The sequence below is a fragment of the Psammomys obesus genome, unplaced genomic scaffold, assembly GCF_907164565.1.
Source record: "Psammomys obesus unplaced genomic scaffold, mPsaObe1.curated_primary_1811, whole genome shotgun sequence".
In the NCBI taxonomy this organism is placed as follows: Eukaryota; Metazoa; Chordata; class Mammalia; order Rodentia; family Muridae; genus Psammomys; species Psammomys obesus.
Genome location: NW_026585895.1, coordinates 38,990,293 through 39,015,510, shown reverse-complemented (window position 1 = coordinate 39,015,510; position 25,218 = coordinate 38,990,293). Strand labels below are relative to the sequence as shown.

At 38.9% G+C, this 25,218-nt stretch overlaps 1 protein-coding gene across 3 annotated transcripts in view; it reads left to right on the top strand.

Moving 5' to 3' along the window:
• Positions 1–25,218, top strand: part of Kynu (kynureninase) — a 169,621-nt gene that overhangs the window by 31,980 nt on the left and 112,423 nt on the right. For 2 of the 3 annotated variants that reach the window (XM_055600716.1, XM_055600718.1), the window contains exons 1-2: positions 46–119; positions 8,390–8,571. In XM_055600716.1, coding sequence (XP_055456691.1) covers positions 8,400–8,571 — 172 coding nt within the window. In that variant the 5' untranslated portion in view covers positions 46–119; positions 8,390–8,399. Of the gene's footprint in view, positions 1–45; positions 120–8,389; positions 8,572–25,218 lie in introns of those variants that run through there. The other variant, XM_055600717.1, reaches the window with a different exon arrangement.

Below are 25,218 nucleotides of genomic sequence, written 5' to 3'. Positions count from 1 at the left end.
CCATGCAGGGTGGAGTCTGAGAGGTTCTTAGAGTCTCTCTGGCTTGGGACAGGGAACTATCTGGCTAGCATCCTCTGAGAAGGTACAACAAGCAGAGGGCCCTGTCAGGATCTGAGCAGGTAAGCAGAAGCCATGACTTGGCTTCTCTGCACACACGTACCTTCACTTCTCTTGTTCTTTTCTAAATGGAACTTGTCTCTGCTGATATGGCGTAGTCTTTGGGAGCTTTCTTTTCCTGGTTTCTTCTTTTTGTGTAAATTATCTTCCTAAACAAAACTGGCATGGTCTCCCTTAAAGCCCACGCACAATAAAGAAAAGATGTTAAAAAGCACATTGAGACAACATACTGCAGTTCATCTCCAGGTCAGGCGAGGTTCGTGTCACCTCAGGTTAGCCCTGAACCTATTCCAGTCTTGAATGGTCCGACAAAACTAGGTGAAGAAAAGCCACGTTTAAGTAAGCTTTATGATTTCTGTCCTGCGCTGCTGTTAGTCGAATGAACAACATTTAGAGAAGTGAAAGTGTTAGTTCTGGAGGGGAGTTTCTTCCCCTTTTATTTTCTGGAGAATTTGCCTCAGAATAGAAAGTCAGAAAGTCATTTTCTTTTTTCTGTGTGTTTGGTAAAGAGTTTTTTGTTTCCTGCGTTCACTACTTTAAGGCATGTTGGAACAAACTCAGGGATCTTCTACTGCTCAGCTCTGGCTCGGCTGGCTCTAGTGCGATGTCACATAATTCTCAATGACAGTGCTACAGGAGCCTGCTTTCTGCACGTGTACATAAGCTTTTTACTTTGCCAGTGAAGTATGACTTTTTATGAATGTATCTTTACCAGCTACTAAACTTTGAACTTGGTGTCCAATTTCCTCACTTGGGAATGACGCTTTGCTGTGAAAGATTAACTCTTGAGCACTGGGTCATTTATTTAACTGGTTAACCTTAGGCCATCAGACTCAGGAGATCTTAAATCTGTGATTTTTTTTTTTTTTTTTTTTTTTTACTAAGTACAAGCTTTCAACTGTGAAAATTTAGCTACATAAATAAAACCATGAAGATATAATTTTTAAAATTTCAAGTGTTTAACAGAGGACAAAATCAATTTCAATCAAAACCTATTGCTATTTAAAGCTGGTGACCTATAAATGTGACCTATACTAATAACCACAGTGTCCTGGAAAAGGTTAAACTGAACTTTAGTTTACATAATAATGAGCAAAGTGTTCACATGACTTGCATGCCAGCACATGACATGTTTGCCTACCTTTGTAAGATTAAGCCATGCTAAATACATGAAATACAAAATTTGACAGTCATTATAAACTAGGAGTTAATGTCTTCACTTTCAAACAAATCATGTCAATTTACTTGCAAATGATAAGCCTAAACAAGGCATAAAATGATGTTTTGAAGCACTAATTGTGTTAGCTGGTGGTATGAATACAGAATAAAGCAGCAATTAGGAGGAGCTAATCAATGCTCTCTCTTGGGGCAAAGGCCTTGAATGAGCATTGCAGCCTGTTGGGGCTTTGCACAGAGGAATAACCCAGAGGCAGACACTATTTCAGGGAAGACACCCCTGTCCAGTATCTCTTCCCACCTCAGAAATAATAAGCCCAGAAGTGGAAACAGCTGCATTTTTGCCTGAAGGGATTAGATTTTAAAATAAAGGCATAAAGCCATGTGCCTGTAAGCCCAGCGCTCGGGCAGTAGGAGAGTCTTGGGCTCCAGAGGAGTCCAGGCTGCATCCTGATGCTCAGTCTCCAAGTACTTTTTAAAAGGAAATAAATTCACATATAGACCACACTGCTGTGTAGATTTTATGTGGAACTGAAATTAGAAAATAGGGAAAAAGAGAAATAAACTGAAGTCATTGATTTTAAAACTCAGGCAACAGGACACAAGGAAGTGGGAAGCTGCTCTGAGCAAGGGGATTTTTCCATCCTAGCTGGGGTTTTCTTTGTGGGTCTGACTGCAAATCTTCAGAAGAGAGGCCTCATTTGCCCTACGCTGTCAGACATACTCGATGATAAACACTGCATTGTCCTCACAGCCCACTTCTGAATCTGTTGGACTGTCATTGGCCTCCAAGGTAAGTAACTCTAACTCCTCAGTATTACTACTAGGACTAAGTAGATGTTGATACAACATACTAACAGTTTTCTTGTCTGTTTTTGGAACAGGGCCTGATTATGTAGTCAAGGCTCTCCCTGAACTCATGATCTTTCAGTCTCTTCCCCAATAAGATTAATGTGAAAACAGATATATATCGCCATGCCCAACACAGTTTGCTTTGTATATTGCTCACATGCTTTGTGATGAGGTCAGAAGCATTATTGTACTTTTTCAGCGCTGTATGTCATAGTAGATGCCCGATCAAATATTTCTTGACTCGGCGGTTGAATAACTACCATTCTTTTCACATTTAGAAGGTCTCTATGTTTGCTCACATAAACTATTGCACATTGTTTTCTCATATTGATTTGTTTTACAACAAAAAAAATGTGTAAGTGTCCAGGAAGACTGTTTTTAGGTTGTTTTTGCTGCTGTTGTTTAAGACAGGGTCTTATGACGTAGTAGTACAAGCTGGCCTGGAACTCACTGTGTGATATACGGCGATGTTGAAATCAAGGCAATCCTCTTGACGCAGCCTCCCTACTGCTGAGATTACAAGCTTGAGCAAACACTTCCTGTTTCATTAGCGGGTGTTGCACCAGTCTGTCACAGACTGAAGGAGTGATAGCAACGTGAAAATGTGGCCACAGCGGCTAACAAATGCTCCCTGCGAGGATGGATGATGGAGTGCTGCTTGGAATATGACAGTGAACTAATCTCAGACTTGAAGTAATCTCTCCCAGAATTTACTTGTCCCCAAAGGAATGTAAAAGTGCCAGCTCAACAACTGAAATCCCAAATGTAAGGCAAACTCTTGACTTTCGGTTTCACTAAAAGTGTTTCTCTAATTGCTCTGGCTAGGACCAGAAAGAGAGGGGGCACGTTTTCCTCGGAGCAGGTTATTGCTCATGTCACACAATTCACTGAGCTGTTTGGCTTCCCCTATTCAGCTGTCATTTTGTTTTAAGGAAAAACCTAGAAAAACAATGCCCCTTAGCAATGTGGTAACCGCCACGAGAAATTAAACATGGTGTAGTGCCCATAGAATAGACTTTAACAGAGCCATCAAGAACTCACTGCAACAGGTCTGTGATAAGGACATGCCTCACAGCAAGATCAAAGAACACCCCAGGACATTTAGGGACAGCCATCAACAGGTTATTAGAGTTTTGCACAGAGCATGGCAGGGTTCTGTGACTCTTAACACAGGACCAGCCTGTATTTGTTAGGACTCTTCTATGTCCAGACCCAACAATTGTTCAGCTCACTGACCTGATTTGCTCTTGAAATCACTGCACAACTCTCCATGCTTTAATAACCAATACTTCTGATTTAGTGCAAAAGTAAAAACGAGTCTGTTGTGACCATATGCTCTTGAGCCCTGGTATTTCATAGCTTCTTCCTGATTCCTTTGAAATCTGTGATCCTTTGTCTACCTGAATGAATCAATGCCTAGCACAGTTAAAAATCCTGGGAGAATTTGGTGGTGTGCTCAGCTACAGGCTATGCCCACTGCCTCGACAGAATTGCAGCAAATCACTCACATACAGCAATGCATGGCAAAGTGTTGAGGCAAGGTCTAAGCAAATGTGCCCAGGCAACTGGTCAGGTCAAGGGAGAGACAAAGTCTCTCCTTCAAAGTTTCCTTCACCAGAGCTTACTCCAGCAGGAACGAATTTAAAATCGAGTTGCAGGCACGGCAAGCATGTTCTATCGTTTTTCAGCCACACATGTACCTAAGTAAACATTGTACCAGACAGAAGATATCCATTATTACAAAATGTATGCTTATAAGGGCTTCTGATGCTTAGAGGAAGAAAGACTACTTTAGCAGAGACAACATGACCGATCTAAACAAAAATGTAGCATTTGATTTAGAACATTGAGGAGTTCCCAAGATCTGAACATATTGGGATAAAAGCAGCATGTTTCAGGGACAGAATATAGACTGAGAAAATTCGCAGAGATAGACAGTCTTGTGAGAGAGACACAGGGCAACAGTATGAATAGACACTGAAAGCATCATCATCTCGTCTGTCCTGTAACTCTGTGTTCCTGTTGGGATTGAACAGAAGAGGAAGAAGATAAAGTGCAGTTTTAAAGCTTCTCCCATGACAGGTTTGAGCACCACCCATTCTAGATTCAGCTTACTGTGTGGTGAAAATAAATGTCACGCAGACTCGGATGGCAGTGATCATGTAACATCAATTCCTAGATGTCCACTACTTACGAAATAGAATATTTGCTATACAGAACTCTGAATTCTCATACTAAGGAGAAACTGTTGTCATCAAATGTATCATGGACTCATGTTCTTCTCTTAAGTCTTTAACATTTAAAACATTTCTTTTATTGCTAGTAGTAGGAAGTGTGTGTGTGTATGACTTATGTACATCAGTGCAGGCACATATAAAGAAAAACTTTTTAGAGTTGGTTCTCTCCTTTCATGTTGTTGAGTCAAGGGCTTTCTTGTTTCTGTCATGCTAACACTCTAGGCTTGTTGTCTCAGGAAATTATGGGTCCTCTGGCTTCCACCTCCCATCTTACTGTAGACCTGTGGGATTGCAGATGTGTGTCATCACACCTATCATATGTATATTATATATTATTAAATTATATATTTATATTTTATATATATATTTTATTTTTATTCACTTTACATCCTGGCTGTAGCCCCATCCCTCCTCCACTCCCAGTATAACTATCCCTCCCTTCTCTTCCCTCCTCACCTCTTCCTCAGGAAAGGGGAGCTCCCTTTCTCACCGACCCCAGCTCATCAAGTTGCACCAGCACTGAGAATGTCGTCTGGCAGATTCAAGCAGTGACTTCTAGTAGCGGAGGCAATAGAGACTGAGGAGAACACGAGAACACCTTCTGACTAGGCTAGCCTCCTAGTAGAGGGAGTGGAACAACAACCCACCCACAAAAAAAATCTGCAGCCCAAAATTGACCTTGTCTACAAGATGTGCAGGGATAAAGATAGAGCAGATAAAGCAGAGACTGAGGAAAGGCCCAACCAATGCCTGGCCCAACCAAAGACCTACCTTATGGGAGAGTGCCAACCCCTGACACTATGAACTATACTCTGCTAAGCTTGCAGACAGGAGACTGACAGAGTTGTCCTCGAGAGGCTCTACACACCTAGCCTTTTTTTTCACACCTTGCTTTTTTCTAGGGTTCAGAAAACCAAACTTGTTGTAGGTGACTATTAATATTTACTCTTGATATATCTTCTGGTAATTCTGCTGTTAGTCCTAAACAGCTGTATAACCAAATCACCACACTGGGTTTATTTAGTTAATGTAGAACACAATACTCGGCAATAGTTTCTCCATCCTAAACCTCCAAGCCCTCATAGTTTCCTAACATTTAGATTTCCCACATTATACTTGCTTTTAGTGATATCTTAGGTCCAGTCCATCTCTCAACGTAGTTCCAAGATCTCTCCTCCAGCTCTGCTCTCCAAGCTCTCTCTCACCCTTTCTCCTTCCACTCATTTCCTGCCTTTTGGCTCCTCCCATTGCACAACATTGTAGCTAGTTGCTTTATTTTGGCCTGTTTACACAAAGCTGATACAGGACGTTTAGAATAAGTATCACAATGCAATATCGGGATTGAAACCAGAGAGTGGGGGGCAGGGGGGAGAAATCAGCATTTGAGTGAAGAAGGGTAAGGTGTATACATTTCAAAAAAACATTATACCAACACAAACTCATGGTTGAAAGACTTATGCAGCAATTGCTTTCCCTTGCTTAGCCATCTCGCTAGCTTTCTGTTAAAATCTTATAATTCTTCACAGTACATAGTGATTTTCATTTTATACAAATTTATGTAATGCCATTTCTTTGCTCAAAACTCTCCAGTGTTGTGCTGAGTAAGCACCTTTTCTATTCAAGCATCACAAAGCGTCTCAATCACAGAAGTCCTCCATAACTAACATCTGCCTCTGTCTACTTTAATCTATTTCCCCTTCAACACTCCAGGGTATTGGTTGACCAGGCCCAAGGTCATTTCCTGCCCTGGAACTTTCAGTTACTATCAACTTCCTTCAGAGCTGGATCTTCACTGAGACAAATGCAAGCGGCCCCACTGAGGCTGACCACAAAGACCGCAGCTGCGTTCCGTTATTCTGTCCCCTCAGCTCTTAAGATGATGTACAATATGTACTACAGTATTTACTCTCCATTTCCCCCCCACAAAATGTAAGCTGTGCAAGAACTGAAACTTATAGCCTCATGCCCTGCCCTTCCACCAGCACCAGGAGCCACATGAAGGGAGACTGACAAGTATACTGACAAGGCTAAGTGAGGGAACATGTAGTTGAAGACAACAGAACTGCCACGTGTGTAAATCAAGTAAGTCTAAGGAGTGGGTGGCTGTCTTTAAAACCATTCCTACTCAATTTCCAAAACTCCAAGTGTAGGGGAAACGTAAGTGAATAAACCGACAGATGAATGAAGTTAAAAATATGATTACACCCATGAGCTGGCTCAGCTGGTAGCATTGCTTGCTGCACAGCCTGGTTACCCAAATTCAATACCCATAGTGCAAAGAGAGAACTGATTACTAGCAGTTTTCCTCTGACGTCCACGTGTATGCCTCCATACACGTTATACACGTACTACATTGACTAATGAAGTAAAATTTAAAATTTAAATAAATAATGAACCTCCAGTCCTACTCCAGAAAGTTTAAGCCACATTCCTGAAATGCTAGAGAGTTCCAGACGATTATGAAATGGAGTGGAATGTGGTTTCAAGAAACACCACGAGGTCATTCTTGCCCAGAGGTGGTCAAGAAGAGGATCAGGAGGCTGAATTGCTCAGGTATCACAGGAAGGGAAAGAACATGTCTTTCATCAATATCATTTGCACATATGCTAAAGACTCTTGTTAAGGTTTTAATATGTTTACATGGATAATTAGGTGCCTGCATTTAAAAGAAAAAGTATCTTCCTTGTCACAACCTAGCAAACTAGATAGAATTGGATGAAGATAAATTTGTGGTCAGTTTTTGCAGATAAGCATGGAGTGAGGGCTGGAGACATGATTCAGAGACTGTGAGTACTTGTTTTTTTCACACAGGACCTGGCTTTGGGATCCCAGCACCAATGTAGCTAACTGTAACTTGAGTTCCAGGGATCTGATGCCCTTCCCTGACCTCCGTGGACACTGGACACATGTGATGCATACACATACATGACGGCAAACAACCATACACACAAAATAAAAATAAATAAGTCCTGGTATGGCATTAAAAAGTAATGGAAGAGGAAGGTAAGAGATATGGTTCAGTCAGGAAAGCATTTGCCATAAAAGCATGAGGACCTGATTTCAGATCTTCAGCCCCCACAGAAGGCTATCGGTGCCGTAACATGCATTTGTAACCCTGTAGGAGGGGAAGACTAACAGATCCCTGGAGCTCACCAGCAAGCCACTCTAGGCTATTGGTGAACTCCAGTTTCAGTACATTCCTGTGTCAGGAATGTAACTGAGTATGAGCACAAAGCCAACACGGACCTTTAGTCTCTGACTGCACACACACAGATTTGGAGTCCCCTACACACACACATGTACATACACACAGAAACAAATGGCATACGTGCATACATACATACATACATACATACAGCACAAACATACACACTCAAAAAACAGCAACACTAAGAACAAAAACTCTTCATCAGCTTTGCACTTACTGTTTTTGTTTATTTACATGAGGCATCTCTATGTTTCCCTGGCTAGCCTGAAAATCTCTAAGTAACCCAGGTTGACCTCAAACTCACAGAGGCTTGCCTCTGCCTCCCTATTGTGCCACCACAGCGAGCATAATAATATTTTCAAACATCTTCAAGTTACTGCCATTTTCTTCTTTTTATATATGACAAAAATCTCAGGATGACGTTTAAGGCGAGTAATTACATTATTCCTTCCACCGTGTGGGTCTCAGGGATGGAACTTGGGTTTTCAGGCTTGGCAGCAAGGGCCTTTGCTCCTGGTGCCCTATCTCTAGGCATTGAGTTTCCGTATGTAGATCATCCTGGTGAGACACTCACTATGTAGCCTAAGCTTATGCCTGTTTCTCAGCAGTTCTCCGACCTCAGCCTTCCGGTTCCGGGATTGCAGCTGAGCACCACCACTCCTGGATGTAATTCTATTGCTTCTGGGATTAAAAAAGTGGGAATCTCGTTTTAAAAATCATGGTGCACTCCACAAAAAGCTAATATCCTGCAGAAAAATGATGATGGCTACATCCTTTCACCCTTTTACTTCCTTCTTAGGTAACAGTTTATGATGGAGCCCTCGCCTCTCGAGCTGCCTGCTGATGCTGTCCGGCGCATCGCAGCTGAACTCAAATGTCACCCAACGGATGAGAGGGTTGCTCTCCGCTTGGATGAGGAAGACAAACTGAGGCATTTTAGGGACTGTTTTCACATCCCCAAAATGCGGGATCTGCCTTCAAGTAAGAATACCGGGAAGGGGCTTTATAAATCAATTTAGCAATTAATTTATTTCTGCTAAAGCATGTGACTGTCATAAATCTTTGAAAACCATTGTTCCACTACATAATAGAGCTGTTAAAATTGTTTCTGAGGAAACAGCAGGCCCTTGATGCTACTCTATCAACTTATCCACCTACCTGAGCCTCATGTGCTTTATGTTTTTTTATCCTTCTCTGAAAATAATGCTGACAGGGTGCTTATGCTGTCGTCTACGTCTCTGAACAATGAGGCGGCTGATTGAAAAGTACAGGCAGAGGCGTTTGCTTGTTCTCGGCACTTAAAGCACAAAGCGGTTCTTTTCAAAGCGATATTAGAACATCTCTTATTTTGTAGCATCTCATTGATGATAGCATGGTGCTTGTCTGGGAGCTAATGCGTTTGCGGCTGTGAGTCTTAGGAGGCAGATTCTGTGAATAGCTATCTTCACATGCTATAAGCAAAGGCAACAAGTGTAAGGGCTGGAAGAAACCCACACTGCATCTCTGATATAACAAAGAGACCTGAAAATTTATGTTTGGGGGGGGGAATCCTGTTTTTAAACATAGGTAGCACAGGAACAGAAACTGTGAGGCATCTTATGTCAAGCTCCATTGTTTTACATCAGTAAAAAGGCTGACTGGAAGAAATCATGAAAACCGCCTTGCTTGATTTGTATAGTCCAACTTCCTTTATTTTTCCTTCAAATTTAACAAAGTGGATACAATTTCAAACACTTGGAATCAAAGAATCTTCAAGAACATCATTTCAGGATAAGGTTGGGTCACATACTCCCATTTGGCTTGCATTATATAAGCACCCCCGTGAAACATGACACCTATGCGATCAAGTCGTGTGAGACTGTCATATTTAGCACCAGGCATCATTTTGGAAAGATGAAAGAGAAGTGCGAATCAGGTATCATAGGACTGTACACTTAAAAATAGATGAGATGTTAAATTTTATTGTGTGCATTGTAGTAAACTGCTTTCCTATGTGTTGCAAGTAGAAGTTTCTGGGACTGGAGTGATTTCTCGGTGAATAGGAGCACATACTGCTCTTCTAGAAGATCAGAGTTCAATTCCCAGCACTCATGTCAGATAATTCACAGCTGCCTGTAATCCTAGTTCTAGGAGAATTCAACACCTCTGGCCTCTGTGGAACCCTGCATTTATGTGCATTACCCACACAGAGAAGTCAGACACATAATTCTGAAAAACATTTATTTTTTTAAAATAAAGGTTTCTTTTAAAAACAGCATTACATATGTAATCATTTAAGAGTTGATACCAAAAAAAAAAAAAAAAAAAAAAAAAAAGTTGATGCCATTGTCCCGACTGTAAGAATAGTACCTGCTTTGACTTTTTTATTTTATTTATTTATTTTTTTGTCCAGTAGACTTGCTTGGTCAAGTCATTGCTGATTTTTAAAGAGACTAGAAAGAGGCACAATAAATTGATTCAATAAAGAATTTAAATTTGTTTTAAAAAATAGTTTCAGGTGGCAAACAATTTTAGATCATCAAGACAAAGCATGATTTCCTCACCAGCAGACTGAGTGTTAGACAGTGACTTTTTTTAGAAATTCTAATCCCAGAATTATTTAATCACAGCCTTAGGGTTAGACCATTTATCACCTATTCTAGATGAAATCAGGTAGTATATTGGAGAAGGAACAATTAATCTCCATTCTTGTATTCTTTCTATATGTGTTTTTGTCTAAGGATTCACCCATTCAACAAGAATTTCATCATTTTCTTTATTTGACTTACATTTTTTTAGAATAACTGGGGGAAATAAGTAATGATTTATAGCACACTTAGTTTTTTCAATCCTTAAATACCCTAGACATTAATACCCCAACTGAGATGTAGCTGCCAAAGGTTTTCCTTTTTTCTTTTTTCAATTCCTAGACTGTGTTCTTGCCTTGAAGCATTTTGCCTGTGCTTTCCTTCTAACAGTTTTCAAGTTGGTAGTCTTTTACGACACATTTTGAATAGGTTACTCTGCAGGTTGGGGGATAAGTCTTCCGCTTTAAAGACTACAAACGTAGAAATGCACGCAGAAATCCTATTTTATCCAGCCTAGTTTGATAAATTCTGCCTTTTCTTAATTTTTTTTATTGAGGGTTTCCTATTTTAATCCTCTGTTTTTACACCATTTCTACCCCTCTCCTCATTCCAACACTTCGTATACTCCCATATCTCCTCTCGAATCATGACCTACATGTGTTTTATATGTATATATACACATATATATTTGGTATATATCAAATACATCCATATTTATGATACTCCTTGTCAAAAATTAAGTAGTAGATTTTTTCCTGGGTCTTCTTTTCTGCAAAGTCTGCTTGCCTAATTATGTTCCAGTACCATGCTGTTTTTGTTACTGTGGTACTGTAATATAATTTGGGATTGAGTTCTGGAATGCGTCCAGTATTGCTCTTTATAAGAGTTTGTAAGAGTTGCTTTTGCTGTTTGGAGTCTTGTGCTCCACATGGTTTTCATGGTATTTTCCAAATCTGTAAAGAATGACAACACTTACATTTACTCAGCAGGTTGCTTTTGTTAAATAGGTATTTTCATTAGATGTAAGTATATATTTTATATACATACATTATGAAAATGCCTATTATATTAAATATATAAAATATGATAGATGTATTCTGGGCTAATGAGCTGAACAGACGTTTTTCAAAAGAAGAGATACAAAGGACCAGATACTTGAAAGATGTTCAACATCCTTAGCCATTATGAATTGAAAATAAAAAGTTCCTTACTATTCCATCTCACCCCAGTCAGAATGGATAATATAAAAACAAAAAAGCAGAAGAAGGAAAGAAAGAAAGAAAGAAAGAAAGAAAGAAAGAAAGAAAGAAAGAAAGAAAGAAAGAGAAGAAAAGAAAGAGGGAAAAATCAAATAACAACAAATACTGGCAAGGATGTAGGGAAAGAGGAACTCTCATTCTCCACTTATAAGAATGTAAACAGATGCAGCAACTGTGAAAATGAGTGTGGAGGGTGTTCAAAATCAAAGTCAGAATTACCATGCTACTCTGCTTTGTCACTCTTTCTTAACTATCTGAAGGACTCCAAGTCAGCATGTCACAGAAATGCTTGCATCTCTAAATATTTTTGTGTGTTTGTTTGCTATGCTATCTATAATGGCCAGGAAACTGAACCTGCATCTCATGTCTAGCAACAAAAGAATGGATAGATAAATATGCTACATGGGATGTAATGTTATGCAACTATAAAGAGATACAAAAAAAAAAAAAGCCACATTTCCAGGAAAGAGATCAGCTCATTGTGCTAATAAGCAAAGTAATTAAATATTTGAGCACAAATATCACATGCTTTCTCTTCTTTGTGCATTCAGAATAGAGGGTGGTCATAAAGCTAGAAAGGAGAGGGGGAGCTCATAAGGGAGAGAAAATAGGTAATGGGATACAAGAAGCAGAAGGAGAACTATGTGTGGGAAAGAAGAAAACCAGTCATAGGGAAGCAGACAGCAAGGAGGGGAGGAAAGCAGAAAGCCATGAGAACAAAGGATACTGGCATCTGAGTGTGGAAATGCCACAATGAAATCTATTACCTTACATGCTAACATAAAAATTAAAATTTAAAGTTCTTCAAGAAAAAAATATACAACCTACAGATTTCTAGGGTTTTTTTTTAATTATTAAATATATGTTTAGTATAGATTTCCAGTGTAATTGTTCAAAGCAAATAAGCTTAACAAACATTTTCTGAAATACTATTATGGAATTGATGAGAGTGTTCATACTAAGCTGGTGATATTCTTAATGCTTGACTTTATTCTGCAGGGGATAGCCAAAAATGGAAGGAAGGACAAAAAGAAGGAAGGAAGGAACAAAGGAAGGAAGGAAGGGAAGAGGGAAGGTGGAAGAAATTAATGAAGGATAGGGAGGGAAGGAGAGAAGGATGAGAAGAAAGGAGAAAGTATACATGAGTATTATATAGTGAGTGTGAGTAAGGGGCAATAAGACCAAAGAAGCAAAAAAAAAAAAATGAAGGTGAGGAAAGGGGCTGAGCATCAAAAAATAGTTGAACTACTTATTAAACAGTAGATTTAATGTTAGCAGACACTGCACCAGCCTGGCTTTATAGTATATATTAAATACCAGTGACGCAGTTCACATAGTTAGCTTGTTTTAGGCAACTAATTACCAAATAAATAAGAAAACTAAATTCTTGCTGCTCTGCTATGTGTGGCACTGATTTGGAGTTCAGAAAGGTAACAGCTAGGATTCACAGTGGTAGAAAGCAAGTAGGGACAAACAGAACACAGAGCAGGGTATGTCCTCTTCTTTGAGGAGGGTTCAGACTTTACCTAACATGTCCCCACATAACTGAAAAAAAAAAGAGTACTGATAAAATGTCTTTTTCTTTATTTAAAAAAAAATATTTACTTAAGTGTATATGTGAGGCTGCATTACTTTAGGAACACTACATACCCACGAGTGCCTTTGCAGGGTAGAGAGCATCAGATCCTCTGGAACTGGGATTCCAGGCTGTTGTGAGTTTCCTGATGTGGGTGCTGAGAATCAAGGTTCTCTGCATAAACAGTAAATGCTCTCAATTTCCACACCATCTTTCCAGCCTCATGTTTTCATTCTTAACAGTCATGTGCTGAGCTAACAATTCTAGTACTATAAAGGAAAATGGGAGTAGAATTAGGGAACAGCCAACAGCTGGGTTTACACTGAAAATGCACATTTGAGAGTTATCAACATTTAGGTAACATTTGAAAATTTAGGCTTGAATATTAGGAACTATTCATGCCACTGGAACAAAATTTCTGGAAATGAAACTGTTGTATGAGCATGAAAAGCAAACTGTTAATGAAAGCAGGAAATCAGGGAACATGTAATGTGTGTAGGAAGGCATTCAAAGACATTAGAGTGCTTCCCAGCTTCTGCTATTACAGAGACTGAGTCCAGCCTCCTATTCCAGCAGTTAGGAAAGCGTTATTTAATAGGCTTAACTTTAATCAAGCCATTGGAATGTATTTTTGAAGATGTAATTGAAAGATTGGAAACCGGAGTTTGCAGCCATTTCCCAAGAATCTTTCCCATGAAAAGAAGAAAAGCAGTGATCACAGGGAGGAAAACAAAACCACAAATGTCTTTGATTATGGACGCACTTTAAGAAAAAGAAACTGGGGAGAATGTGAAAAAGAAAGGGAAGTGTTTTCAGCTAAGGAAAAACTATAGTAGCTTTGTTTTCTGTCCTCATATTTTCAGCTCATGGAACCCCCAACCCCAAGATAATATGAACTTCCAAAGACAGTCTTTGTCAACCCTCAAGAGATGGGCATATTAGTCAAGTTCAACAATTCAGATAGCTGTTTACTGAAGAATTTTCACGGCCACATCTAATTTTTAAATCCTTCTGACAATGCAGCCCATGCCTTACTGTTCACTGTGGCAGAGAGCTGAACATAAAAATGTGTTTATCAAGAGTACAGGGTTCACATTTCAAAAGGACAGAATGGAATTTGGGATTGTCTGTATTCTTTCAAGAGGACACAGACATTACCCTCAAGATTCCCTGGAAATATGGAAGATAAGAGGATTTAGCAAGGTGATGGAATGACGCAGATGTAGCAGCAAAGACAGGAAATAAATGGAAAGATGGTAAGCTTTTTTTCAGATCTAATTTGAGTGAATATACTGAAGTTATTTGTGGTTCAATGCAAAAGTGTAAAAGAAATGCTAATTCTATTCAGTAACAAATTTATATTTGAAAACTCAGTCAAAAGTATCTTTCCGGAATTATGTCAAAATGAATACTTGAATCACTTGTGCCACTCCCTTTTTACTCATTTCCTGTAAGGTTATGTAGATGAAAATATGGTTTCTATTATATGGTATTACAATAAAATATTTTCATTTAAAGAAAAAAAAAGAGTCCAGGGTTTCTCCCAAGTGTGGGGACAAGGTTTATATTCTCCTTCAACTGTCCTAGTTACCTTTCTATTACTGTGATAAAGCATCATAGCTAAGGCAGCTTATAAAAGAAATCATTTAGTTTGGTTTATGGTTTTAGAGGGTTAGAGTCCAAGACAGAAGTCCAAAGAAACAGCTGAGAGCTAGCATGTTGATGTACAACCACAAGCCAGAAAGAAACAGTAAGAATCATATGAGTCCTTTAAAACCCCAAAGCCTACCCCAATGGCACACTTCCTTTAACAAAACCAAGCCTCCTAATCCTTTCAAACAGTTCCACAAATTTGGGATCAGCTTTCAAGGTATGAGCTTATGTGGGTTCTCATTCAAACAATCACAGTTGTATATCTGTTTTTCCTAAGGAGAACTTATTTTCAAGAGTATAAGGAAATCCTTTTTAAACCCTCAGAATACATCCTTTATTCAGGAGTCTTCCACCCTACAATTCCCAGACCACATAGAGAACTAACAGACTCAACAATTATACACGATTATATCAATAAGTCTGGTGGTGAACAATAATTTTCTTAATCTACCTCCTTCAAGGTCAAGTCCCAAGGGCTTTAGATGGGCATAGCCTTGCATCCTTATAAAAACAAAACAAAACGAAATAAAATAGAAACAAAACCACCCTCTCTTAGTAGCCATGAGTTACATGTAGCAATTTATCTAGAGGTGAAGCCATGTAAGATTTACCCCATTCACATTTCAAGTAGTGTCATTTTTCAAGTACTGTTTAGGTGACTGTATTTTTTTTTAAGTTTCGTGGTTATACTTCCCCATCTTACAGAGAAGACACTATTATCCAGGATATGTCCTGATCATTTTTCTCTTAGGTTATCCAATTCCAAGTGGGCAGCCCTTAACACATATACATGTAAGCAACAGTACAGGGACTCAGCAGGTTACATTTTAAAACTTACATATACATATGTAACAATAATAATTAAAGGCTAAGAAGCAATTTAAAAAATAAAGAAAACCAGTGTTCCCATGGGATAATATCAAGAAATCTAATAATATTGAACTGTACTTAATAAGATGTTTTCTGTAATGTTAGTATTCAGCCACCCAGCAAGACACAAAGAAATGCACCCATTTCATTCCAAACAGTAAACTAGACATGAGTACAGCTTCCATTCAGGAAAGTATATAAGCCAGGTTAATGGATGTTTACAATATGAGTAAATCTGTGTACTTAGATATATGTACTTAGCTAGTTCCATTTTACAGATTAGTGCCAGATCTTCGCACACAGAATGAATTCAGAGGCTCATGTGTGACTCTATCTGATCTTCTGGAACTGCTTGCTACTGAGAGAGGATCATTTTTGCTTCAGTTTTGGTTTTGATGAGCATGCAAGGCCACAACAAGGAACTCTTTTGCTGTACGTGGCCCAGTACATCTTTATGTACCTGTGCTAGAAAACTGAGACTTCATTTTGTCACTGCTGTTACCAGAGGCAAGAAAAGTGGAAACAAAGTTGACAAGTGTCTATGTTGCTTTCCTTCTCAGAACTGTGGCCCAGAAACCTGAGGCTGGATTAACACATACTATAGGAAAAATGAATAGATGGCATAGACAAAAAATGCACCAACAATTGCAATATCTCATACCTTCTTCACAGTTGTATTTTTGTTTTTGTTGTTGTTTTAATGCATTGGTGTTTTGCCTTCCCTGAAACTAAACTTACAGACAGTTGTGAGGTGCCACATGGGTGCTGGAAATTGAAGCTAGGTCCTCTGGAAGAGCAGCCAATACTCTTAAGCACCGAGCCACCTCTCCAGCCCCCTTCTTCACAGTCTTTAGGAGAAATCTGCTCTGACAAGAAAAAGGATTCTCTTAAAGTTCTGACAGAGCCCCATACCTATGGTTTGGGGTTTTCAGTTCTAGAAATTCCCCAAGAATGGCAAGAAAAGTTGAAACTCCTTTACAATTTGCTTGTATTTCTAGTTCTGACTCTAGCCTAATCTACAGATGGCCCTTAAACAAGTAGTTATATAAGCTAATCACAAATTGAAAATATCCTAAGTTGAAAACGCGTTTGAAAGTAAAAACACTTAAGCCTGTTAAGTGGAGCCAACTTGCATCTCTGCCGTCACCTCTCCAGACTCATCAGAGGTCTGCTAGACACACCACCACAGACCCCAGTGTCACGGTGGAAGTGCTCCAGCATGTCAAGTTGTGTGTGATGGCTACCTAAGTACAAATTGCAAGCAAGGGTTCCGAAGCTCAAAGGAAAGTAAATATCCATAGTACCTGAACTGAATAAAAAAAGAATAAGCCTTATCTTCAAGCACTATAAGGCAGAATATGTTAGCACTCTCATCTTTCAAAAATGTTCCTGACCAGGAACAGAACAGCTCCTTAGCAAGTGTGACCTGCAGAATTGTTTGTACTAGATAATGGAAGCAAAGGAAGCTTCCCCCTCCCCACCAATTGCTTTGCTTCTGAGGCATCTTCGTCTTCAACTGAAGTTTTGACCTCATTTCTAAGAGGACTGTGATCTCAGATTTACAGACACAAGCATAAATCCCAGCTTATTCCACACTGCTGAAATACGGTTCAATATTGCCTCAGTATTACAATTATTAAGACTGGAACAATTTTACAGTCAGGCAATTATACCCAACGAACTCAGATTACATGCCTGGCTCTTCCTGGTAATAAGGGACTCCAAATACTCAAAACATGAAGGGAACAAGCAAAACTGGCCCCTCTGTGTTTCCACCTAGTGATTGGAACACAACCGGCAACCATTTTATGTCCATTAACTTGCAAAGGCACTGTGTATCTCTGAAGAACAGAATATCCTATTTATTTCCTTTCTCTTCCCTATCCTTGTCCCCTACACTTTTTCTCTGTCCCTGTCTTGAAATATGCAAAGAAATTCTCAATTTAGACAAAACTGGAAATAAAAACAAAGCATTGTTTTTCAGCTCTCTTAAACTAAAAACTAAAGTGTCCCAGTGATAAGACAAAACTCTGTGACAAGATTCTCAACAGACTGGGCCACATGAGTACTCCTGGAGAAGAGAGTGAGGGTTGAAGCAGGGAAGGGCCGTGTGTGTGTGTGTGTGTGTGTGTGTGTGTGTGTGTGTGTGTGTGTGTTTATAGTTTATTACACACTGGCTGGGAGTTAGCAAATAGTTAGCAACAAGTTCAATAGAAAAGTTCTTGTCACTATAGTCACTGAGGGCACAGGCAGACAGGCACAGGAACAGGACATAGCCATCTGAGATATTTGTGTTAAAACAGTAAGAGCTGGAGGGGACGGGAACTCCACAAGGAGAGCAACAGAACAAGATAATTTGAACACAGGGAACTTCCCAGAGACTCATACTCCAACCAAGGACTGTTCCTGGAGATAACCTAGAACTCCTGCACAGATGTAGCCCATGGCAGTTCAGTGTCCAAGTGGGTTACATAGTAATGGGAAGAGGGACTGCCTCTGACATAATCTGATTGGCCTGCTCTTTGATCACCTCCCCTTGAGGGGGGAGCAGCCTTACCAGGCCACGGTAGAGGACAATGCAGGCAATTTTGATGAGAACTGATAGACTAAGATCAGAAAGGAGAGAAGAATCTCCCCTATCAGTGGACTTGGGGAGTGGCATGCATGCAGAAAGGGGAGGGAGGGTGGAATCGGGAGGGGAGGAGGGAGGAGCTTATGGGGGGGATACAAAATGAATAAAGTGTAATTAATAAAAAATAAAAAAGACAATGGCATGAATTTAAATAAAGCCCCAGAGTACTATAAAAACATTGAAAAAAAAAAAAAAAAAACCTTTGTATGCTGGAGTCTCCCATGATGACTCTATTACTAAGCAGCGTAAAATGCTGTTTCAGGATTCTCTGAATGAGGAATGTCTCCAGCTTCACTTTGTATGGTGGTCTTGCTGTCCACTCCCTTGTCCTCTGGTGTCCACAAACACCTGGGGGAGGCAAGGCAGAGGGGTCAGGTAGCCTTCATCTACCACACAGGCTTCTGTAGTCTTCTCTGCAGGAGCAACAGGAGGTAGAAAGATTGTACCACAGGAAGATGCAACTGGGGCTCATGGGATACTTCAAAATCAGGCCAGAATAGAACTGAGAGCAGCACCCTGTTTGTACCTCCCTTCCATAAGCCTCTGAGGATACTGCTCAGCACTGATGGAAGGCACTTAGTGAGCCTCATGTCAGCAGCAGGAAACCAAAAGGCTATGAGAAGAAAGATGTGTTCAATACAGGAATAACTATTAACAACCAGGTAACACTGTGCAGAACTGAGGGCAATGATCTAAAATCCACCCTCATGTGCTCATAGCAATCTCAGCGTTTGTTTGATAAGAAAGGGAAACAAAGACAAGGCTTAAGATTGTCCTGGTGGTCACCCAGTGGCCTGGCCTTATAATACAATTTATCATTACCTTGGAACTTTATGTCATGCTCTGCCATGAAAAACTTGTCACTGTAGCCTAGGGCATATACTGTAACCTACAGTATATACAATAGTACATTGAAAATTGAAATTCTAGCTTAGATCCAGGTATTGTGGCACCCACCTTTAAAACCCCAGCACTTGGGAGAGAGAGGCTGGCTCTTTGAACTCAAGGCCAGCATAGTCTACATAGGGAGTTCCAAGATAACAAGAATCCCTGTCTCAGAGGGAAGGCAGGAAGGAGGGAAGGAGGGAAGGAAGGAGGAGGGGAAGAAAGACGGGAGGAAGGAAGGAAGGAAGGAAGGAAGGAAGGAAGGAAGGAAGGAAGGAAGGAAGAAAGAAAGAAAGAAAGAAAGAAAGAAAGAAAGAAAGAAAGAAAGAAAGAAAGAAAGAAAGAAGAGAAAGAAGAAATTCTAGCCTAGAATTTCAAATTGAGCAGCTCTGTCATAACAACCAAAACTCACCTGTCATATGCTGTTCATTACTGGTGTTAAAGTCTTCACATCCCCATATGGGAGTGGACATGTCACATATGAATTCTTTCAAATCAAACAATGTGTTTTCTGGGAGTAAAGTCTCACTGAGGTATTTCATTTTCTTTCACCCGCCTCCCAACCATGCCTTTAGGCAAAAACATTACCATAAAGTTCTCTTACAGTGATCACAGAAATCTGTCCCAAGACAAGATTGTCAAAGCAGCTTTGAGGCCTGCAATGCTCCCTAAGTCAGGACCTCCGCTTTGACAGCTTCGCTTTTTTGTGTCATTCAGTACTTTGACATCTCCAAAGCACAAAGTGGTGTTTTCTTGTTCATGGATAAAAATTAAAAAAAAAAAAAAAACAAAACTAGACAATATTTTTTAAAAAGAACACATGCTTGAAAACAATTAAAGAATGTTAATCTTTCATTCTAATAGCAAACACCAGTTGCATAGGAAGAAATTAAAAGTCACTTTTCTGAAACTGAATGAGCACAATTGCCATTAGTCACACTGAATGCTGATATATAAATCACAATAAGGCCTGTGGTTCAGATGTCCAAAGTTCACACCAGGCTCCTGGTGAACTCAGTCACTGAGAGATGAATTCATTTCAGAATCATTTTGTTTTAAAAATATTCTATACTCATGTATAAATCTTTGGACTTTTATGCAAAACTACATGGTCACTTCCGAGTTCCTTTCATAAACTGAAGAAGGATGTTAATAATAATAATAATAATAATAATAATAATAATAATAATGATAATGATAATGATAATAATTATCTGGACAGATGGCTCAGAGGTTGAGAGCACTTGATGATCATCCAGAGGACTTGAGTTTGGTTCCCAGCACCCACATCAGGCAGCTCATCATCCCCTTTAACTCCATCACCAGAGGATCTGATGCCCTCTTCCGGGCCCTGTGGGCAGATGCTCGCTATCTCTCTGCACATACTTGGCAGGCACAGAGAAACACACATGAAAAAAAAGTAAATGTAAATTAAAATAAGAGTAAAAATAATAAAGCTAATGCATATTTTCTACATTGAACTTCTGCTGGATTCTCAATGTGAGATTAGTATTGCTTCAGTGTGTGCATCTTTTGTGAGGAATTAAAACTGTATTGAGAATGCAGTCTCTTTAGCTTTGAGAGAGTCAGGCAGAACCTTTCACCTGGATCCTAACATGACCCACTTGACTTACCATAATATGCTGAACCATTTGCATTTGTTCACAAGAATTTTATTATTGAATATCAAAACATTTTAAATAGGGTTCCTCAATTATTACATCCCTGTGACTGCATGTTGTTAATTAAAAGGTAAAGTACCCTCTATGATCTTGGTACTTCCATTAATCCCAAGGAATCTCAGTGTTTTGTTTGTTTGTCTGTTTCATTTGGTGATTTTTGTGAATTGGGTTGAGTGAAAGACCTCCTAAAGTAAGCTTGGAAAATTTGTTAGATGATTTTTTAAAAAAATGCTTAATGGAAAAAAAAATGCTTAATGGAGAGGTACTCTGTGGGAGCAAGTTAATCCGAATCTTTGATTCTAGCCCAGACACTGCTATTTTTTCCAGTTTTTTAAGTGATGGACTAGAAAGTAAACCTAAGGAAGCACATGAAGATTTGCTTATCATTGGCAGCATTTTTAGAGTAATCATTTCATGAATGAGTCATAATCACTTTCAACAGCTGCAACTATATAAGTATATAGAAATAATTATATATAAGTATATAGAAATAATTATATATAAGTATATAAATATACTTACACGTAAGTATATAAATATACTTACATGATAAGCAGTAGTTTATCTCTTTCAATCACGACATACCTGTAACTGGTATGTAATGTATTTTCAATTAAGAGCATGTGTGAGCAAATTATGTTACTCAGTGAAGGGCTTAAACATATAATAAGTGCATTTGTGTGTGTGGAAAGCAGTATAACAGAAAATTCATACACAGAGTAGACATTAAACTCTACTTTTCAGACCTTAAAATAATTACAACTTAAAATGGCTTCATTAGTATGCCTGTGACTACTAAAGGGGTATGTTTTCTTGGAGTTAATCAACCCAGGAACAGCTAGCAGAACTTAAATCACTCCAGACAGCTTTGGGAAATCCACCTGTCGGATTGGGTAACCTTGGCAGAAGGTTTGGAAACAGGCTTTGCCACCAGAGGTGAGAGGACCAAGCTGCAGATGTGAGATGTCAGCCGAAGGGGGTAGTAGCTGCTCCGAGGGTCTAGTGGTCCTTTGTGGAGAGAAGCTTCTGAATACGATAATTGACTCACAAGGGAGGGAGCCGACAGAGATGCACCAAGGCCAGAGTGAGGCTGCCTTTTGTTTCTGTACTGTGCAGCTGAGCTTGGTTTTTGTTTCTGTTGTAATTTTCCCCTCTGATGGAGGAATTAGAAGCCACATCAGCAACAAGCTACAATTTGTTTTTCTGAATTTAAGTTAAACATAAAATACAACTTCACGGCCATTATGACACCGAATTTTTGTTTATTTATTACTTATTTTTTATTGGTTTTTCAAGACAGAGTTTCTCTGTGTAGCCTTGGCTGTCCTGTATTGACTGACCTTGAACTCACAAAGATCCACTAGCCTCTGCCTCCCAAAGGTCTGGGATTACAGACATGTGCCACCAAGCCCAGCTATTTTATTTTTAATATGTGCATACAAAATGAGTTGATCCCGTCAAGGTGATGAACGGGTATATTTCCTTGTCCGAGCTTTTTGTTTGGAACCATCAAGCTCCTTCTTCCTGATTCTCTATAAAAGGCTGAACAATTACCATGCATGTTCTCTCCACTGTGCAGTGAGAGACCAGTGTTTACTCTTTCTGTTCTCAAGTTTCTCAGCCTTTAGTAATCACTATTAGACACTCAAGTTGATTTTTTTTTTCAGCATCTATAGGAAAGAACATGTAGTATTGGTCTTTCTCTGTTTAGTTTTTCTGCTTACTTGACCAAATCTGGAACTGTTAATAGTTATAAGGATCATTCTTTTAAACTAGGTCCTATCTTGGACCTAGACTGAATTTCATTTACACCCATCCACACTTAAGTTTGATGGAGTTTGGTATCAACAAAATGAAATCAAGCTGTAGATCTGACCTTCTATAAAAACCAAGAGAAATGGGAGATAAGAGTCAAATGTGCCAACGGGCATCTTCAATCACTATGAAAAAATATTTTAAAAAAAGTTGCCTTAATCCTCTACAGCCTGTAATGTTTAATCCTTTAAAAATAACTTCAAGACATCTATTTTTAAAAAGCCATTAGTTTTTATTATTTTGCCCAGTCTACATTAGAGTAATTTTGAATTATGAATCATCTGGTTCTTTTGTTTCTCCTTTCTTCAATCTTTCTGTACCTATGAAATCAACTTTATTGTTTTGGTTATTAATTTTTTTTAGTTCTTTTTATTTTTGTTTTGTTTGTTATGTTTTATTTTTATCTAGAACCTCATTCATAGCCTTGGGTTGGTATTAAATTCTCAGTTCTTTTTCTGAAAGGCAAATCTAGGGCTTGGTCATTGGAACACAAATTCTATGTTATAGAATGAAACATTGCTTGATGCTAAGATTATAAATAAAGCCAAATAATATCTTTCAAACAAGGTGTTGTCATTTTGTGCTCCAATAAATTATATCCAGCTAATGATGGAGTAAATAAGGACTAAAGTGATTGGTAATTTTTTTATTAATTGGTGTGTTAATCAGACGTAATAAAATGAATTTAAAGAACCTCATGCTCCAAATGACCAAACTGAAGCCATAACCATGTAAGGAGACATCTAGGATAAATTCATACTTTTGTCCTAAATTTACCTTAATGAAATTATGTAGAGATAGTTGAAGTTCTTAAGAGCTTCAGCAAGTTCTTAAGTTCTGAGTGAATTCAGCCTTTGAAGAGAGTACTGTGGGTTGAAAGATGTCCTCTAAGCATCAATGCTGATGATCAGTGTGATGACTGAGGGTGTGAAGTCTGATGAACTGAGGTCAGTCCCTGGATACTACATTGGAGAAAGAGAAAGTGACTCCTGAAAATTGTTCTCTGACCTCCAAATGCATGTAAAGATGAAAACTCATGTGGAATAAATATTACATTAAACATTAATCATTAATGTCCCTAATCTACAAAGACATGGTATTTTTAATGAAAAGAGGGAACAAGAGACAGATTTACAGAAATACAATGAAGACTCCACAGGGAGATAGCCATAGATAGACAAGGATAGAGATTTAGAAGAGATCCTTCCTCATAGCCTGTGAAAGGAATTAACCCAGATAATAATCTCATATTGGGCCTTTAGCCTCCATTACCTTGAGAGAATAAACTGAGCGTTTAGTCTCCTCATTTGTGAGACATTCTAACACAAGAACTGTCCCTTGGATAAACTCAGAATTGTTAAATTAGAAATGAATCCAGAGGGCATATAACACTAATATAAGTGTTCCAGCTGAAACATATTGTAGATGCTTGGCAGAAAAAGAAATTAAGAACATACAAGAATTTTAGAGTGACCTATGAAGAAACTCAATGACACTTTTATCCTTTTGAGCAGCCTCTCTAAGGTCATGGCTATATTTATTTTTTTATGTGTTCTCTGTAGTTGCTTCCATGCTGATAAGAAACAAACAAAAATCACTGTATCAGAGATGAAATGATCAACAAAGCCTGGTTCATGAAAAGCAGTGTCTCATTTTGTCTAGAACAAGAATACTGCTTGGGAGCCTATCTACTTGAGGTTGACAATGAAAAAAAGCAGCAAATGGTCAAATCTGGTCACAGTTCATCCAGGGTCCAGATCAGGGAGCCATTTAATATTTCATCAAAGCAGATCTCAACAGTTTGAACTAAAAGGAAAAGACTGAGGTATCTTCTTCACTTCTTCCTCCTTTTAGTAAGAGTGAGGCCATTTCAAAGAAAATAGTCTTCTGATGGACTAGAAGAAAAAACTTTAAAGAGAATTGCAAAAGATGTCTAAACAATCAGTAACCTCATCATAAAGTTATAGTTCACTTTAAAAGTAGTTTATAGTGCCCCATTCAAGTGAGGGTCAAACTAAACAAACAAACAAACAAAAAACAAAAACAAAAACAAAAAAAAACTAGAAATGGCAAAAACTCTGCAACAAAATTGGAAACTTTTTTATTTGTTTTCTCTTTTAATATAATTTTTTATTTATTACAATTTATTCAGTTTGTATCCCAGCTGTAGCCCCACCCTTGTTTCCTCCCAATCCCACCCTACCTCCTACCATTCCTCCCTGATCTCCTCCTATTTCCCTTCCCCATTTCACTGATAGTGGAGGTCCTCCTCCCCTTCCATCTGATCCTAGTCTATCAGGTCTCATCAGAACTGTCTTTCATAGTCTTCCTGGTCAGGCTGCTCCCCACTTCACGGGGAGGTGATCAAAGAGCCAGCAACTGAGTTCATGTCAGAGAAAGTCGCTGCTCCCCTTATTAAGGAGCCCATTTGGAGACTGAGCTGCCATGGGCTACCTCTGTGCAAGACCTTGAAAGAAAAATTCTGAGCTGTATATGAAATAACAAGAAACCCAGAATCACTAAAACAATCCTCTAAAAAAAAAAAAAAAAAGATCTTCTGAAGGGATCTCATCCCTGATCTCAAGCTGCACTATAGAGCAACAGTACTAAAAACTACATGGCACTGGCATAGAAACAGGCTGGTGGATCAATGGAATCAAATAGAAGACCCTGAAATGAAGCCACACAC